This window comes from Gorilla gorilla, chromosome 15 (genome assembly GCF_029281585.2).
Source record: "Gorilla gorilla gorilla isolate KB3781 chromosome 15, NHGRI_mGorGor1-v2.1_pri, whole genome shotgun sequence".
In the NCBI taxonomy this organism is placed as follows: Eukaryota; Metazoa; Chordata; class Mammalia; order Primates; family Hominidae; genus Gorilla; species Gorilla gorilla.
In genome coordinates this window covers 89,992,755-90,012,126 of record NC_073239.2, presented here as the reverse complement: position 1 = coordinate 90,012,126, position 19,372 = coordinate 89,992,755, and the positions used below count along the sequence as shown (strand labels likewise).

Below are 19,372 nucleotides of genomic sequence, written 5' to 3'. Positions count from 1 at the left end.
TAGACCCAGAAGGGCCAGAAGGCCATCTTATTCTTATTTATTTATTTTTTTTTTTTTGAGATGGAGTTTCACTCTTTTTGCCCAGACTGGGGTGCAATGGCCTGATCTCAGCTCACTGCAACCTCCACCTCCCGGATTCAAGCGATTCTCCTGCCTCAGCCTCCCGAGAAGCTGGGGTTACAGCCATGCACCACCACGCCAGGCTAGTTTTGTATTTTTAGTAGAGATGGGGTTTCTCCATGTTGGTCAGGCTGGTCTCGAACTCCTGACCTCAGGTGATCTGCCCGCCTTGGCCTCCCAAAGTGCTGGGATTACAGGTGTAAGCCACCGCGCCCAGCCCTAAGGCCATCTTATTCTCAATATGCATTTTATCTGCTCCCAACATTAAAAAAAAAAACTCCAAAAATTGGATTCCAGCCCTCAACCTCACAACAGGACTTAATTAACCTCGCCTTCAAGGTGTACAATAATAGAGAAGAGGCAGCCAAGTGACAACGCATCTCTCAGTTACAGCTACTTTCCTCTATTGTAAGACAACCCACAACCACGTCTCCAGCACACAAAAACTTCAGAACATCCAAGCCACAGTTCCCAGGGGCTCTTTCAAAACCTCCTCGTGGACCTTGCTTCAAATGCCAAAAGCCTGGCCACTGGGCCTTGGAATGCCCACAGCCCGAGATTCCTCCTAAGCCATGCCCTGTCTGTGCAGGCCCCCACTGGAGGTCAGACTGTCCGACTCACATCGCCACTGCTCCTAAAGGTCCTGGAGCTCAAACCCAATGTTCCTTGGCCGACTCCTTCCCAGACCCACTCAGCTTAGTGGCTGAAGACTGACACTGCCCGATCACCTCAGAAGCCTCCCGGACCATCACAGATGCTTTAGGTAACTCTTACAGTGGAGGGTAAGTCCATCCCCTTCTTCATCAATACGGAGGCTACCCACTCCACACTACCTTTTTTTCAAGGGCCTGTTTCCCTTGCCTCCATAACTGTTGTGGGTATTGACAGCCAGGCTGCTAGACCCCTTAAAACTCCCCCACTCTGGTGCCAACTTGGACAACATTCTTTTATGCACTTCTTTTTAGTTATCCCCACCTGCCCAGCTCCCTTATTAGGTTGAGACATTTTAATAAATTATCTGCTTCCCTGACTATGCCTGGGCTACAGCCACACCTCATTGCCACCCTTTTCCCCAGTTCAAAGCCTCCTTCGCATCCTCCCCTTGCGTCTCCCTACCTTAATCCACAAGTATGGGATACCTCTGCTCCCTCCTCAGTGACCAATCATGCACCCCTTTCCATCCCATTAAAACCTAATCACCCTTACCCTGCTCAACGCCAATATCCCATCCCACAGCAGGCTTTAAAAAAGTTAAAGCCTGTTATCACCTGCCTGTTACAACATGGCCTCTTAAATTTATAAACTCTCCTTACAACTCTCCTATCCTACCTGTCCAAAAACCAGACAAGTCTTACAGGCTGGTCCAAGATCTTCGCCTTATCAACCAAATTGTCTTGCCTATCCACCCTATGGTGCTAAGCCCATATACTCTCCTATGCTCAATACCTCCCTCCACAACCCATTATTCTGTTCTGGATCTCAAACATGCTTCCTTTACTATTCCTTTGCACCCTTCATCCCAGCCTCTCTTCGCTTTCAATTGGACTGACCCTGACACCCATCAGCCTCAGCAACTTATCTGGGCTGTACTGCCACAAGGCTTCAAGGACAGCCCCCATTACTTCAGTCAAGCCCTTTCTCATGATTTACTTTCTTTCTGTCCATCTGCTTCTCACCTTTTTCGATATCCTGATGACCTTCTACTTTAGAGCCCCTCCTACAGATCTTCCCAACAGGACATCCTCCTGCTCCTCCAACATCTGTTCTCAAAGGAATATTGTGTATCCCCCTCCAAAGCCCAAATTTCTTTTTCATCCATTACCTATCTCAGCTTAATTCTTCATAAAAACACACGTGCTCTCCCTGCTAACTGTGTCCAGCTAATCTCCCTAACCCCAATCCCTTCTAAAAAGCAACAACTCCTTTCCTTCCTAGGCATGGTTAGATACTTTCGCCTTTGGATACCTGGTTTTGCTATCCTGACTAAACCATTATATAAACTCACAAAAGGAAACCTAGCTGACCCCATAGATCCTAAATCCTTTCCCCACTCCTCTTTCCGTTCTTTAAAAACAGCCCTGGAAGCTGCTCCCCACACTAGCTCTCCCTAACTCATCCCAACCCTTTTCATTACACACAGCTGAAGTACTGAACTGTGTGGTCGGAATTCTTACACAAGAACCAGGACTGCGCCCTGTAGCCTTTTTTTGTCCAAACAACCTGACCTCACAATTCTGGGGTGGCCCTCATGTTTGCATGCGGCAGCAGCTGCCGCTTTAATACCTCTGGAAGCCCTCAAAAGCACAAGCTATGCTCCACTTACCCTCAACAGTTCTCACAACCTTCAAGGATTAATATCCTGCTCACACCTTTCACACTTAATGTCTGCCCCTCGACTCCTCCAGCTCTATTCACTCTTTATTGAAACTCCAACAGTAACTATTGCCCATGGGCCTGATTTCAACCCAGCTTCTCACTTAGCACCCAACACAAGTCCTGAACCACATCTTATACCCAGCCCCATAAATAACAGTGAAAGGTTGCTCATAGACACTCGGTGCTTTCTCATACACCATGAAAATCGAACCTCCCCCTCTACGCAGTTACACCATCAATCCCCATTACAACCTCTGACAGCTGCCGCCCTAGCTGGATCCCTAGGAGTCTGGGTACAAGACACCTCTTTTAGTACCCTTTCTCATCTTTTCACTTTGCATTTCCAGTTTTGCCTTGCACAAGGTCTCATTGCTCTGTGGCTCCTCTACCTACATGTGTTTACCTGCTAAATGGACAGGCACATGCACACTAGTTTTCCTTACTCCCAAAATTCAATTTGCAAATGGGACCAAACAGCTTCCTATTCTCCTCATGACACCAACACTTCACTACTATTTTATTTTTCTTATTATTAATATAAAAAGACAGGAATAGGCCTCGACTTACTCACTGCTGAAAAAGGAAGACTCTGCATATTTCTAAATGAAGAATGTTGTTTTTACCTAAATCAATCTGGCCTGGTATGTGACAACATAAAAAAAACTCAAGGATAGAGCCCAAAAACTCGCCAACCAAGCAAATAATTACACTGAACCCCCTTGGACATTCTCTAATTGGATGTCCTAGGTCCTCTCAATTCTTACTCCTTTAATACCTTTTTTCTCCTCTTATTTGGACCTTGTGTCTTCCGTTTAGTTTCTCAATTCATACAAAACCGCATCCAGGCCATCACCAATCATTCTATATGACAAATGCTCCTTCTAACAACCCCACAATATCACCCCTTTCCCCAAAATCTTTCTTCAGTTTAATCTCTCCCACTCTAGGCTCCCATGCCACCCCTAATCTCTCTCAAAGCAGCCCTGAGAAACATCGCCCATTATCTCTCCATACCATCCCCAAAAATTTTTGCCGCCCCAACACTTCACCACTATTTTGTTTTGATTTTCTTATTAATATGAGAAGACAGGAATGTGAGGCCTCTGAGCCCAAGCCTGCATGTATATATCCAGATGGCCTCAGGCAACAGAAGAACCACAAAAGTAAAAATGGCAGGTTCCTGCCTTCACTGATGACATTACCTTGTGACATTCCTTCTCCTGGATAAGTCTCTGGGGCTCCCCACCTAGCACCTTGTGACCCCTGCCCCTGCCTGCAAGAGAACAATCCCCTTTAACTATAATTTTCCACTACCTACCCAAATCCTATAAAACTGCCCCACCCCTATCTCCCTTTGCTGACTCTTTCCCGACTCAGCCCACTTGCACCCAAGTGAAATAAACAGCCTTGTTGCTCACACAAAGCCTGTTGGTGGACTCTCTTTACACGGACGCGCATGAAACTTACATTTAAAAAAAAATTTTGTTACTCTTTTTAGAGACAAGATCTCACTCTGTCGCCCAGTCTGGAGGGTGGTGGTACAATCAAAGCTCACTGCAACAGCTTTGAGTTCCTTGCCTCCAGCGATCCTCCCGCCTCAGCCTTCCAAGTAGCTAGGACTACAGGCACATGCCACCTTGCCCAGCTTTTTTTTTTTTGTTTTTTTTTTTGTAGACACAAGGTCCTGCTATGTTGCCCTGTTTACCTTCATCTTTTTATAAATATGAACACCCAGGGAAAAGCCAGCAAGACACTGGGAAAAACAGACTACAGGAACAAGTAAAAAATGATATCCTAGACACTGAGTAAGAGTCCCAAGAAAACAGGAAATGTACATGGTGCTAAAAGACAAACTAAGGAATAGCCTCTGTGAATCCTGAAAATTTTAGACAGGTCTCAGTTAATTTAGAAAGTTTATTTTGCCAAGGTTGAGGACATGTGCCCATGACACAGCCTCAGGAAGTCCTGACATGTGCCCAAGGTGGTCGGGGCACAGCTTAGTTTTATACATTTTAGGGAGACATGAGACATCAATCAACATATGTAAGAAGTACATTGGTTCAGTCTGGAAAAGTGGGACAACTTGAAGCAAAGGCAGGAAGACTCCAAGCTGGGAGGGGGCTTCCAGGTCACAGATAGGTGAGAGATGAAGGTTGCATTCTTTTGAGTTTCTGATTAGCCTTTTGAAGGGAGGCAATCAGATATGCATCCATGTCAGTGAGCAGCGGGGTAACTCTGAATAGAATGGGAGACAGGTTGGCCATAAGCAGTTCCCACCTAGACTTTTCCCTTTAGCTTAGTGATTTGGGGTCCCCAAGATTTATTTTCTTTTTATACCTCTTACATGCCCAGTTTCTCACACAGGCTGTCACCAGCCATCAGAGGAATGGTGAAGTACAAACTGGAATAGGTTGAGTGAAACTCAAGAAATTTGGAGGGCATATATAAAATACTATTTCTGGAATCTTGATAGTATAATGGAAAGGAGATAGGATCTAAGATAAATTTTTTGTGTTGTTCCTCCATGTTCCAGACCCGAGGGAGAAAACAGATAAAGGAAATACCTGAGCAACATTCAAGAAACTGTAGAATGTAGTTAGAAAACAGTGCCATGGGGGAGAGGGTCTTCTAGATTGGGATGCATAGAGTACGTTTGCTTACAAAAACAGGGGTAAGGTGTATTCTGTCATAAACTGGAGAGAAGGTGCCTAATAATAATTGTTTTTTTAAATAAAAAAAAAAGAAAAAAAAGAAAAGAAAGGATTATTTGCTGGGTGTGGTGGCTCACGCCTGTAATCCCAGCACTTTGGGAGGCCGAGGAGAGTGGATCATCTTAAGTCAGGAGTTTGAGACCTGCCTGGCCAACATCGTGAAACACCATTTCTACTAATAATACAAAAATTAGGCCGGACGCGGTGGCTCACACCTGTAATCCCAGCACTTTGGGAGGCTGAGGCGGGCAGATCACGAAGTCAGGAGTTCGAGACCAGCCTAACATGGTGAAACCCTGCCTCTACTAAAAATACACAAATTAGCCAGGCATGCTGGCGTGCGCCTGTAATCCCAGCTACTCAGGAGGCTGAGGCGGGCAGATCACGAAGTCAGGAGTTCGAGACCAGCCTAACATGGTGAAACCCTGCCTCTACTAAAAATACACAAATTAGCCAGGCATGCTGGCGTGCGCCTGTAATCCCAGCTACTCAGGAGGCTGAAGCAGGAGAATCGTTTGAACCCAGGAAATGGAGGTTGCAGTGAGCTGAAATCTCATAACTGCACTCCAGCCTTGGTGACAGAGCAAGACTCTGTCTCAAAAAAAAAAAAAAAATATATATATATATATATATACACACACACACATATATATATACATATATATACACATACATATATATATATATACATAAAATAAAAAATAAAAAAATTAGCTGGATGTGGTTGTGTGCACCTGTAATCCCAGCTACCCGGGAGGCTAAGAAGAATCGTTTGAACCCAGGAAACGGAGGTTGCAGTGAGCTGAGATCTCGTCACTGCACTCCAGCCCTGGTGACAAAGCGAGACTCTGTCTCAAAAAACTATATATATATATAATAAATAATAAAAAATAAATTAGCTGGGTGTGGTGGCGTGCACCTGTAATCACAGCTACTCGGGAGGCTGAGGCAGAAGAATCACTTGAACCCGGGAGGCGGTGGTGGAGCTGAGATCACACCATTGCACTCCAGCCTGGGCGACAAGAGCAAAACTCTATCTCAAAAAAAAAAAAAAAAATTATTTACCAGATAAGGGAGAAATCAAATCACTTCTGGTCGTTCAGTATTTTTCAATACCTACTATAGCAATGAAGGTTCAAAACAGTAAAAGCTGCAGTGTATGAAAAGTAAATGACCAAATAACACTAAAGGTCCTAGACTCTCTACAGTGATACATTTCCTTTTGCTTCAGAAGCGTTTGTAACTTAGGAAGAGGAACAGATAAGTGAATGATAAAATAAATGGTGGCAAAACCCAATAGTAAGTGGTAAAAGATGAAGCTGAAGGGCAGGGCATGAAAGAATTACTTGGGGGAGAGGGTTGTTAGACTAGAAAAGCTGGATCAGTCACTACTAAAGTCAGGACCTAGGCAATGGGGAAAAAAAAAGCAGCTCTTCACACTAATGATTCCAAAGGAATCTACCTCATTAACATTTTCACATAAAAAGTTTGCCTTAATTTATGCACAGTGTCGCTGCCATGCTTCTTATATAGGAGGAAAGAATTGTTATGAGATTAAATATTGCCGTCAAGGCTTGGTGCATGGCCACATTTTATCTTATTAGCTCTCACGTCATTTGAATTCTTTGCAAGCATGGGTTTCCTTAGATTGCTTAAAATCACGGGCTGTCATATCTTCCTCATTTTGTTCTAGCCTTAAGTTCTGAGTATGTGTTGGGATTCAATCAGGCTGGTGGGATAAACATTAAAGATAGTTACAGAGACAGATACAATTCTTGGAAGGCCGAGAAGTTTGCATAGCTTCGGTGATAGATATGGTTGAAGGCAACCTGATCTTTACTTTTAAACAAATTAAAGTAGTAATAAAGGAAGGCAGAGTAGTTTACCTAGTTTGTTTAGTCGTATGATCTTAAGACTAATCTTAGATGTACCACGGGTGGTTAAGTGCTTTTTACTTGGGAAGTCCACAATATCAATTACCCTCTAATGGTGTTGACTCAAGCCTTCGTTAGTCTTTTTGAATAAATGCAAGCCTCACTAGCTGACTGATGCCTAGTTCCAACTGTTTTCAGAACTCTCCAGGGAGTCTGTAAGCAGTGGGACACCCTCAGCTGGACTGGCAAAACAGAGTATCTGTGTGTCAGTGTACTTTATTCATCTGTCGCAGGGTCAGGGTCTGTGGGCAGACCCCTGCAGCTGGTGCCCCCTGAAGCGCGCTGCCGCAAATGTTTGTCACTGTTTTGTTAATTCTAAGTTCCTTCTTAACCAAGAACCCGGACCCTCTCATTTAGAAACTTGCCTCGACAGTATACTGAACAAAGTAAAACTTTGTTTTGGTACTTTTCTATCTACAGTAACAGACCAGTCTCTTCACCTGGGTGCATTTACAAAACTGTAAATTGACAGGAAAAAAATAACTTTCATGTTTTTGGATTCTACAATGTGAAATGCTCACTAGTTTTTCCTTTATCAAAAAAGCTTATGCCTGTAATCTCAGCAGTTTAGGAGGCTGAGGCTGAAGGATCACTTGAGACCAGCCTAGACAACACACTTCATCTCCACACAAACACAAAAAATAGGAGGCATGGTGGGGTGCACCTGTAGTCCTAGCTACTCAGGTCGCTGGGACAAGAGGATCACTGAGCCCAGGAATTCGAGGCTGCAGTGAGAGCCATGATTGTGCCCCTGCAGCTTTACAGGGAATCCTTGTCTCTAAACAAATAAAAAATTTCGGCCAGGTGCAGTGGCTGACACTTGTAATCCCAGCACTTTGAGAGGTCAAGGCATCGTTTGAGCTCAGGTGTTCAAAGCCCACCAGGGAAACATGGTGAAACCCTTCCTCTACAAAAATTAGCTGGGTGTGTTGGTGTGCACCTGTGGTCCCAACTACTTGGGAGGCTGAGGTGGGAGGATCACTTGAGCCCAGGAGGCGGAAGTTGCAGTGAGCCAAGATCTTGCCACTGCACTCCAGCCTGGGTGACAGAGGCAGACCCTATCTCAAACAAACAAACAGAAAGATTTCACGTGAATGCATGTAAAACTACTTGTCATTAGCGGTTATTTAATAGTGCAATGCTAGACCATGAATTAGAATCCCATATATACTCCTCTAGATAAACCACCGGCAGGGACTACTGACGTAATTACAATGGGCAAAATAGACTAGGTGACCTCTAAAGCCCCTTCCACATATTACTACTTCTACTGAGACTCTTCCTATTTCCCATTTCCTCTCAGTTAGCTTATCACATTTGATAATTCACATAGTATTTTGTATTTATGTCTAATGATGTTCCTGAACTCGTGTAATTTTTTTTTGCCACCATTAGATGATCAGCTGCCAGAAATATACATATTTTTTTGAGATGCAGTTTCGCTCTTGTTGCTCACGCTGGAGTGCAGTGGCGCAATCTCAGCTCTCTGCAACCTCCACCTGCTGGGTTCAAGATGCTGTCTCAAAAAAAAAAAAAAAAGTAGACAGACTCAGGAGGGTCATTTAATTCAAACAACATGGCTTGAAAAGAATTTTTATTTTTGTTTCTAGAAATTATCTTTTTTACCTGGGTATTTTAGACTGCCATTCTTTAATTTGGTCTTCATGACTCAAGGAATGAAATGCAAAGATTCTGTCAATTAAAAATGTAAGCATTCAAATGCAAATAAATTAACATAAATATTTCAGTATTTTACCATAATCACATTACAAAACATCTATCAGTTTATCAAAAAGTGTAAGTTCACTTCGCTCTATAGTATGATTGTTATATTAGTAGCTCCTGGGTTTGGTATGTATCTCCGTTTTCTTCTTGACACCTAGACTGTTTCTTTGCCTGCTTGGGATTCCTTCTCATACCCTTTTATCTCCAGTGACATTCACAAATCAATTCCTCATCATCTTTTGTTGAGCAAAACTATTTCTCAATTTCATACTTAACAGAAGACTGAAATACAACCCAGAGAAGTTTGTAATCAATTTGACATAAAACCTCTCAGCAGTCTTTTGGGTATAAATTGGGGACATCATAAAACTTGTTAAAAGAGTTGGGAAAATAAGCCTCATCTAAACATTGTATACCTGCTTACACTTATTTGCATTAAATTTATTCCATTAAAAAGGAGGAAAAAAGATAGTGTCTAGTTCAAATTGGCTCTCAAGCTAAATGTTTTCTCAGTTTTTCTACTATATCTAGTATTCATGCCAGATTAATAACTGAAACAGCACTCTTCACAAAATAATCATTAGCTTACACTTACATAGTTTACAGGGAAGTGCCATAATAAGATTCAGAATAAGTTACAACATAAAGTTATCTACAGAAAAAATTTTCAGGGCTGGATGGAAAAAAAGCCTAGAATATTAGGGCTTTCTCAGGCATAATTTTGCAAGATTACATTACGTTCATGAGTTATGTGTATTTGCCTCAAAAAATGTTTTTCTCTTTAAAATCTACTTAAAGGAAAATTCAGCTGCATTTATGTAGTCTGTTAGGATAAAATAATACTGAATAGACACCTTAAAGTGCTAATCAAAATGTAGTCTTGGATCAGTTGGCAATGACATTAGCTGGGAGCTGTCCAGAAATGCAAAGCCTGCGGCGCCACCCCAGCGCTACTACTTCAGTGTCTCTATTTCTACAAGCACTCCTCAGATGATTTGGGGTCACATTAAAGTTTAAGAAAAACAACTTCAAACTTACCTTTCTTCCTTGTGAACAGATGTACATACTTTATTTTGTTTTTAGGGACAAATAAAGAAAAGTAGTATTCTAATTGCCAGATCAAGACTGGTTCTTAAGATGTTCACGCTTTGGCCAGGCAAGGTGGCTCACGCCTGTAATCCCAGCACTTTGGGAGGCTGAGGTGGGTGGATCACCTGAGGTCAGGAGTTTGAGACCAGCCTGGCCGACAAGGTGAAATCTTGTCTCTACTAAAAATACAAAAAATTAGCCAGGTGTCGTGGTGGGCACCTGTAATCCCAGCTACTCAGAAAACTGAAGCAGAATATCTCCAGAACCCGGGAGGCGGAAGTTGAAGTGAGCTGAGCTCGCGCCATTGCACTCCATCCTGGGCGACAAAAGCACAACTCCCTCTCAAAAACAAAACAAAAAAAAAAAACAACAACAAAAAAAGACTTTCATGCTCTTTATATAACAACTTGAAATGGCAAAATGAATTCATACTGTATAAGGTTTTCAAACTAAAATTAATTTATGGGATTATGGTAAAATTAACCCACAAAGTTCAAGCAACTTAATAGAAATGTCTTATGTGTATTTTCAGACACTAGAATATGCCTGTTTAATGTCTAATTCTTTATATATACAATTCTAAAAAACAACCAACTCTGACAATCTAAAGGCTTTTACTGAAGCTTGGTTACAAAACATGATTTAAACTGGCATTAAGCGATTAACAGTTTCTACCACATTTACTGTAACAATTTTCACTCTGCTGCAGAAACTTTAATATATGAACTTGCACAAATTCATATATTTAGTTGAGGTCCTGTCACAAACCTCACTGGAGATGTTATGCAGTACAGAGTACATCTCCCCAAAGGTTTCAGATTACGACATCTCCCTTGTTTTTAGAGTGGCCCTTTAAGATAAGAACAGTTGACAGAGCAGGAGAAGAAACCAAGCAAAGGAAATCAAATCTACCTGAATAAACCTTCACGTTAATAGTGGCTAAATAAAAACAACACAATATGATGCTTAAGAACTGTGCAGTATGTTACGAAAAGACAGACACAATAAACTGCTCGAACAAGGTCTTAGGCTGGGGGTGTGTCTAAGACAAGACTGAAAAATTAACGAAAATGGCAAGGGGCATCTTTTCTGAAATTTTCCGTTGAGAAACCAGAATTTAAAATAATAAAAAGAGGCATTTCCATAGATGTATAGTAGATTCATCCAAAATAATGTAAATGGCTTCCTTGACCTTTAGATACCAATAGTCATAAAAATCAAGTCCATAAAAAATTCAGCCCATATTTTTAACTTTTCTAGTATGCACCACACAATTACAACATGATGCCATTTATTTACATGATTCTGAAAGAATATGAGTCCCCAGGATCAAATATATACATTTTTAATATTTGAAATATTTACATAATGGAACCACATCAGGGTTCGAGGGTAAGAACAGTGTTTTCAAATGTCCTCTCGAGGTGTGTTTAAAAAAAAAAAAAATCCAGTAATCCAAAGCTCACATTATGCTTTTCTAACAGGCCAATCTTTACCTTTCTTTTAAATAAGTACTCAGACATGGGAACAGTTGCATCTAATTTGTGTGAAAAGCTGTTTAAAACTTCTTATGTTTTCAGGTAATTTTACTCCCTGGTGAAATTCTGATCTACAACGAAGAAAGCTCCAGGAATTTCTCTAAGCACATCATCAGTACATTTTTAAACACTAATGAGCCAAGGTAAAACAAGATATAAACCTTCTACAAGACAAAAATGAAAACAAAAAGTTAGTGGTTGGTAACTGCCTTGAATGATTTACCTTTATCCTTAAATAAGATGTAAACTTACAAATTGCCGAGCAGAATACCTATCATGTTTGCAAAACTCTCACTGTCTGTCAATTTGCCTAATTTTATTTCATTTTTTTGTTTTGTTTTAAAGGGGGTTTTCACTTATACTTTTTGGTATGATGAATTTTTTGTTAAATAAACGGATACAATAGAATTAAACTAAGGACCAATTAGTGCAAAAATGCATTAAATACAGCTCTCCAGGATTTTTAGGATATGCCTCATTTCTGAGCAATAAAATTAAAAGGAAAAATCACTATGATCCACATTCCTTTAAAAGAGAAGCTGAAGCAGCCAGCTTATTAATGAGAAAACCGCATCCAGTTAGCAGACCATTGCTCACGACACGAGAATACCATGCTCTGGGAAACTAATAACCTAATTATAACAGACATTTCAGGTTGGAACAGTACCACTTTTCCTTTACAATTCTATTCTTTAGTTGGGAAATGTTTTAAGGACCCCACCAAAGCAAATTAGGGAAAAGAAAGACTTTTACACATACATTCACAAACACATTCATACAGAAATACAGTAGGAATGGATTGTCTGCTAATTTTTGCATTCCAATTTTAAACTCCATGCCTTCACAAGGGCTTGCCATTTCTGATCAAAAGAGAGTGGGGGTGGTAATAGTTTATGATTGGTGTTTTCAATTAAAATTGTTCATGTTGGTTCCTATACAGTACATTTCAATATTAAGTGCAATTCTGCAAAATAACTGGGGAGTCGTTTTAATATTTACAAGAAACAAATCAGCAGAACAAGATTATATCAGATAGGCTGTGTACAGTAGCTGCGGCTTATAAAACATACCAATAATTTGTACCTGGTGAGTATAAAGAGAACCAAGGATTCAGATGACTTTACAACCAAGGGAGTACACAGGGCAACAACAAATTAGAGGACCAAAAAATTCACATTTTCTACAATAAAAAAAAAATTACAGATCTCACAATGTCTTCAAAGACAAAGAAAAATTCAAAGTCCTTAAAAGGTTGGCGAAGAAGAAATCTGAAATGGAACTCTAAATATAAAAAGTTTTACTTCACAAGACCAATTTTCTTGGCTTCTGTTTCATATATCAATAATCTCCACATTTTGACTATAAAAACTTCTGCTTCTTCATCAAGTACCTAAAGAGGAAACAAAACAGCAACACATGTAAGAGAAGCAATCATCAACATCTGCCAAAAACAGTGACCAGTATAAAAAAGTTTTTCATCCACTGACAATAAGCACTTATTACTTAAATGCTAGTTAAGATTTTAAGGTTGTTTTAGTGGCCGGGTGTGGTGGCTCACGCCTGTAATCCCAGCATTTTGGGAGGCCGACGCGAGTGGATCACAAGGTCAGGAGATCAAGACCATCCTGGCTAACATGGTGAAACCCCGTCTCTACTAAAAATACAAAAAATTAGCTGGGCATGGCAGCGTGCGCCTGTATTCCCAGCTGCTGGGGAGGCTGAGGCAGGAGAATGGCGTGAACCCAGGAGGCGGAGCTTGCCAAGATCGCGCCACTGCACTCCAGCCTGAGCGACAGAGCAAGACTCCATCTCAAAAAAGAAAAACAAAACAAAAAAAAAGTTTTAAGGTTGTTTTGAGGGGATACATGAGATTCTGTATTGTTATTACATAGTTGTATATTTAGTTCTTCTTAAATTACTACTTTCTTTATAATACGTATTTGTTTTCCTTAGGAAGTAGTTTTGCTTTCAGTAAAATGACTTAAAGAAAATTTGTCCAGTGTGAGAAATGTATTATTAATAAATAGTAAATGGACCGGGCACAGTGGCTCACACCTATAATCCCAGCACTTTGGGAGGCTGAGGCAGGTGGATCACCTGAGGTCAAGAGTTCAAGACCAGCCTGGCCAACATGGCGAAATCCCATCTCTACTAAAAATACAAAAATTAGCTGGGCATGGTGGCCGGCACCTGTAATCCCAGCTACTCGGGAGGCTGAGGTAGGAGAATCGCTTGAACCTGGGAGGCGGAGGTTGCAGTGAGCCAAGATCATGCCACTGCACTCCAGCCTGGGCAACAAGAGCAAAACTCCGTCTCTAAATAAATAAATAAATAGTAAACGTAAATTAACAACAACAACAAAAAAAAATCATTCAAAATTCCATGGCTTACTAAACACAAAGAATACAATATTTTTGTGATCCACCTTTTATTCTTTTACCTTTACAGATACTGCAATTATACATGTCTGACAAAACTACTTCCCAAGGAAACCATATGCTTTTCATAAAGAACATAGTAATTTAAGAAGAACTAAATAATATACAATTACATAATAACAATACAGAATTTCATTTATCCCCAAAAACACAACCTCACAAACTTTTTTTTTTTTTTCCCCGGAGACAGGATCTCTCTTGTCACCCAGCCTGGAGTACAGTGGCATGATCATGGTGCACTACAGCCTTGACCTCCCAGGCTCAAGTGATACTCCCACGTCAGCCTCACCAGTAGCTAGGACTACAGGTGTGCACCACTACTCCTGGCTACATTTTTGTGCTTTTTTAGTAGAGACAGGGTCTCACTATGTTGCCCAGGCTGGTCTCAAACTCCTGGGCTCAAGCAATCTGCGCACCTTGGCCTTCCAAAGTGCTGGGATTACAGGTTTGAGCTGCTGTGCACAGCTCAACCGTACCATCTTAACTAGCATTTATTGTGTATGTGACACTAAAGTGAACATTAAATGAGAATATAAGTATTTAGTACAGTGTCCAGAATACAGTAAACACAATAAGCAAATACAATCATCATCACGGGGCACACATGACTACTGAGTAACAAGTCTTCTTCCAGTGGTGGATGAGGAAATTGTCTTCCTCTCTACTTATGAGTTATAGGGTCCTTGTGTCCCCATCACTATTCCTGCCATCATCCCATACACACATCTGGCCCTCTACATTATGGCTGCTGTGAGGTGAAATGGCCTACTCTGCTCCCTTCTAAAGGGGACAGCTATGACTGTGCTCCAGAAATGTGGCCTAGTGTTGCCAGGTCTTCATAGAGGAAGTTGGGGTAGGAATTTAGAGTACTCAATCTCTAGTCAGACTACATTGGTTCAAATTCTCTAGTCAGGCTACATAGGTTCAAATTGCACTGCTGCCTCTTACTAGCGATAGGTCCTTGGTTGGGTTACTTAACCTGAGCCTCAGTTCCCTCATCTCTAAAGTGGAGGCGATGTAGCTACACACCATAGCAGTCGGTACTAAGTGGGAATTAAAAGAGTTGGTATGAAGTGCTCTGACAAGTGACTGGTATATAACAAGTGCTTAATAAATACCTGGGAGGAGACTGGGCACGGTGGCTCACGCCTGTAATCCCAGCACTTTGGGAGGCCTAGGTAGGCAGATCACCTGAGGTCAGGAGTTTGAGACCAGCCGGGCCAACATGGTGAAACCCGTCAATACTAAAAATACAAAAATTAGCCAGGCGTGCCGGTGGGTAAACTACTTGGGAGGCTGAAGCAGGAGAATTGCTTGAACCCAAGAAGTGGAGGTTACAGTGAGCCAAGATCGCGCCACTGTCACTCCATATAGCCTGGGAAACAGAGCAAGACTCTGTCTCAAAAAAAAAAAGAAAGAAAGAAAAGAAAAAAGAAAAGAAAGAAATTTCTGTCACTTTCTCAATGATAGCAATAATTAAAGAACTTTTGATCAGATTTCTATGAGCCAGATTTGACTTTAGTTGAAGAACTCTGTTGTAACACTAATTCACATCTGAGTCACACTTCAGAGAGATGTAGGAACAAAATGCAACCAAACTTCATTTAATTTACATAAAATGAAAAAGGTATAATATAAAGAACTCAGACTTTTGTTAAGAGTGAAACAGTACTCAGGCTAAAAATTCAGTCTCCTCATTTATTCAAGAAATATTTACAAGGCCCATGAGCTTTTTAGCAGAGCTGTTTGACAACACTAGCTCAACTGGTTTCCTCTCATTCTAATCAACGATGAGCCACAAAATCATACACAGTGGTCTAAATACACTTCAAATATCAATATATTACAACAGATCAAAAAATCTAAAATTAACACTGACATGAAATCTTTACTATGATAGGAACTCTGCTGAGGCCAAACGCTAGAACACAGTTTTATTTAAAAAATGTCTTCACTCAGGCCTAACTACGACACCCTCTATTCCAAGAAAAAAGGGGCTGGAAGTTTCAGGAAAGTTCAGAATTCAGCCCCAAGGACTGAAATCTATTCACATTTCTCCTTTCCTCTGAGGCAATGAAGTTTTCACAAATGTTTTATCAGGTGTTCTAAATGACAGCTGCATCAAGCTAGCTAGGCAGCAGAAAAGGAATGTTATCTGGCTTTAGACACCATAAAATGCCTGGACACAAAGCAGCTAGACCTCATAATCCTTTTTGACTATAAACCCCACAATGTCCCTCCCTGACATCTCTGGTGGCAGTTCCAAGTGCAAGTACTCCCAGTCATCTACCATTTCATATCATGCTTGATGATTTTTCCTTCCTTACTCATCTTCCCATTGCTGTCTTCCCGCTCTGCCCTTTGGACCGCTATTCCATTTTATACTACACATCAACAACTAAATTAGGTTTTTCCTCTTAACAGAAACCCTCACCTATCTCCTAGAGCCCTGGCACTTCTCAGGCAGTCTCTCACTCTCAATGTCTTAATCTCCACAGGAATGACTGGTGGGTCTTCACTGTTTCTTTCTTGGTAAAAAAATAACAACTCCATGGACGTTCATGAGCTCTCACCACCTTATCCACTGTAAGAGCAGCTATCTGGCAAGTATCTAGTCTTTCCCCCCACTTAAATGAGTGCTCTGGCAACTATTTCCAGTATTTCTCTCCAATCTGACTCCCAATACCCAGGAATTTCCCATAGTCATACTGTGCACCTTGCCATCGTCTGGGCTGACATATAGACTTGAACTTTCTACGCTCTGACCATAACCTTTCAGTTGTTTTATTACAATTCACCTTCCACAACTTCACTGGAACCACTAGTCCTTAATTCATTCAAACCACCAGCTCTATTCAGATACTATTTTCTTCTCTTCCTAACTTGGAGATCACAGTTCAATCTCTTGCTCAACCTTTACCATCAATCTTCTTCTCCTTTCCTTGTCTCACAAAATCACAGTGTTAACTACATGCTACCACTGACTGTAATCCCAAATTAAATGCAACGGGGATTTGATGTTTACTGTCAATACAACAGGTGTTTGGATACCTGTCCAAAAAGCAGCACATATGTACAATCTTGTGGCCATAAAAAACGAAATAGTGTCCTTTACAGGGACATGGATGGAGCTGGAGGCCACTATCCTTAGCGAACTAACACAGGAACAGAAAACCAAATACAGTATGTTTTCACTTATAAGCGGGAGCTAAATGATGAAAAAACATGAACAAAGAGAGGGGAACAACACACAATGGGGCCTATCGTAGGGCAGAGGGTGGGAGGAGGGAGAGGATCAGGAAAAATAACTAATGAGTATAGGCTTAACACCTGGGTGATGAAATAATCTGTTCAACAAACCCCCATGACACAAGTTTACCTATGTAACAAACCTGCACATGTATCTGACTTAAAACACACACACACACACACACACACACGTATCAGTTCCTGTAGTAATCCTTGTGATGCTTAACCTAACTGCTATCAATGCCATCAAATGTTCTATCTCCTCTACCTCCATTATCCTTTCTACATATCTAATTCAAACAAGTACATCAAGGTTTCAGTACCTGTATACCTATCTCTCTGCTACTACAGGTCATTTGTTCTACTTTTATGCTTCTAGCACATTGTGCTGGGCATAGAGAAAACATGAATGGAACTGGTGGAAAAGAATGGAGCCTTATTTATTTATTTATTTAGAGATGGGGTCTCACTCTGTCACCAGGCTGGAGTGCAATGGCACGATCTCGGCTCACTGCAACCTCCACCTCACAGGTTCAAGCAATTCTCCTGCCTCAGCCTCCCCGAGTAGCTGGGACTATAGGCACACGCCACCACGCACAGCTAATTTTTGTATTTTTCATAGAGACGGGGTTTCACCATGCTGGCCAGGATCGTCTCGATCTCTTGACCTTGTGATCCACCCGCCTCAGCCTCCCAAGTACTGCGATTACTCAAGTTTTAATTCAGGCCTAAAAAAGATTCTGGAACAAAGACAGGCAGGAAGTGAATCAAATTCAAAAGTGAGTTTATATAGATGTTAATTAAAATATTAATAATAGTGCATTTCTGGCCAGGTGTGGTGGCTCATGCCTGTAATCTCAACACTTTCGGAGGCTGAGGCAGGAGGATCATTTAAGCCTAGGAATTTAAGACTACCCTGGGCAACGTGGTGAGACCCCATCTATATTTTAAGACAAAAAAAACCAAAAACTTTTTTTAAATTAAAAGAAATAAAAATAGTGAATTTCTAACTTACCATGGCAACATCATCTAAAATGCTCTGGGGTGAACTATGAGCCATAACCTAAAAGAGAAAAATAATTGTCACATTAAAAATAAATAAAAAATTAACAATACAGTCAAGAAATTTTAAGGTATGAATCCTCAAATTCATACAGGAATTTCTTGCGGCTAAGGAACCATTCTATAAATGTTTTAATTTTCAGAATATCATTCTTCAATGAAAGAGGCACCAAAACCTGGAATATTAATCTCTATAGTGGTCTGTAGTCTAATTTTAAGTCAAATCTGACACAAGTTTTAATGCCACAATAATTACAAGTTAGAGAAGACAGAGTAAATGTACTGTTCATAATATCAAAAGAGCACTACTGGCAAAAAAATACCATAGCTATACCTTTATAGAAATACGGTGTTTCTACTATGTTAACTGTTTTATTAAAGTTAAGACTATGTTTTTAGGAGACAATGGGAAGATATACCTTAGTGGTTAAGAGCATGGGTTTCAGAGGCTAGACTCAGTATAAAACATAGCCAAGACACAATCTCTCCTTAAACTTCAATTTCTTCATGTATAAAATGGGTATAACATTCATGACAGACAGATTCTAAGTGTTAGGTTAAAAGAAGTTTTTCTTTTTTTTTTTTTTTTTTTATTTTGAGACAGAGTCTCACTCTTGTCACACAGGCTTGGAGTGCAATGGCGCAATCACAGCTCACTTCAACCTCCGCCTCCCGGGTTCAAGTGATTCTCCTGCCTCAGCCTCCCGAGTAGCTGGGATTACAGGCGCCTGCCACCCAGCCCACCCAATTTTTGACTTTTTAGTAGAGGTGGGGTTTTACCATATTGGCCGGCCTGGTCTCAAACTCGTGACCACAAGTGTTCTGCCCCATTGGCCTCCCAAATTGCAGGAATTACAAGGCGTGGGCCACTGTCTTGTTAACATTTTATAGAACCTTATCTTCGGCTGGTGTGATGGCTCACGCCTTGTAATCCCCGCACTTTGGGAGGCCAACTTGGGCAGATCACTTGAGGTCAGGAGTTCGAGACCAGCCTGGCCAACATGGTGAAACCCCATCTCCACTAAAAATACAAAAAATTAGCCTGGTGTAAACCAAACACCGCATGTTCTAACTCATAAGTGGTAGCTGAACAATGAGAACACATGGACACAGGGAGGGGAACATCACAC

At 41.0% G+C, this 19,372-nt stretch overlaps 1 protein-coding gene across 3 annotated transcripts in view; it reads right to left on the bottom strand.

Moving 5' to 3' along the window:
• Positions 1–10,552: 10,552 nt before the first annotated feature.
• RBM25 (RNA binding motif protein 25) overlaps positions 10,553–19,372 on the bottom strand; it is a 65,039-nt gene continuing 56,219 nt past the window's right edge. For all 3 annotated transcript variants that reach the window (XM_004055406.5, XM_055360829.2, XM_055360826.2), the window contains 2 exons: positions 18,196–18,243; positions 10,553–12,883 (listed from right to left, as the gene is read on the bottom strand). In XM_004055406.5, the coding sequence (XP_004055454.1) occupies positions 12,791–12,883; positions 18,196–18,243 (141 nt within the window). In that variant the 3' untranslated portion in view covers positions 10,553–12,790. The remainder of the gene's footprint in view (positions 12,884–18,195; positions 18,244–19,372) is intronic.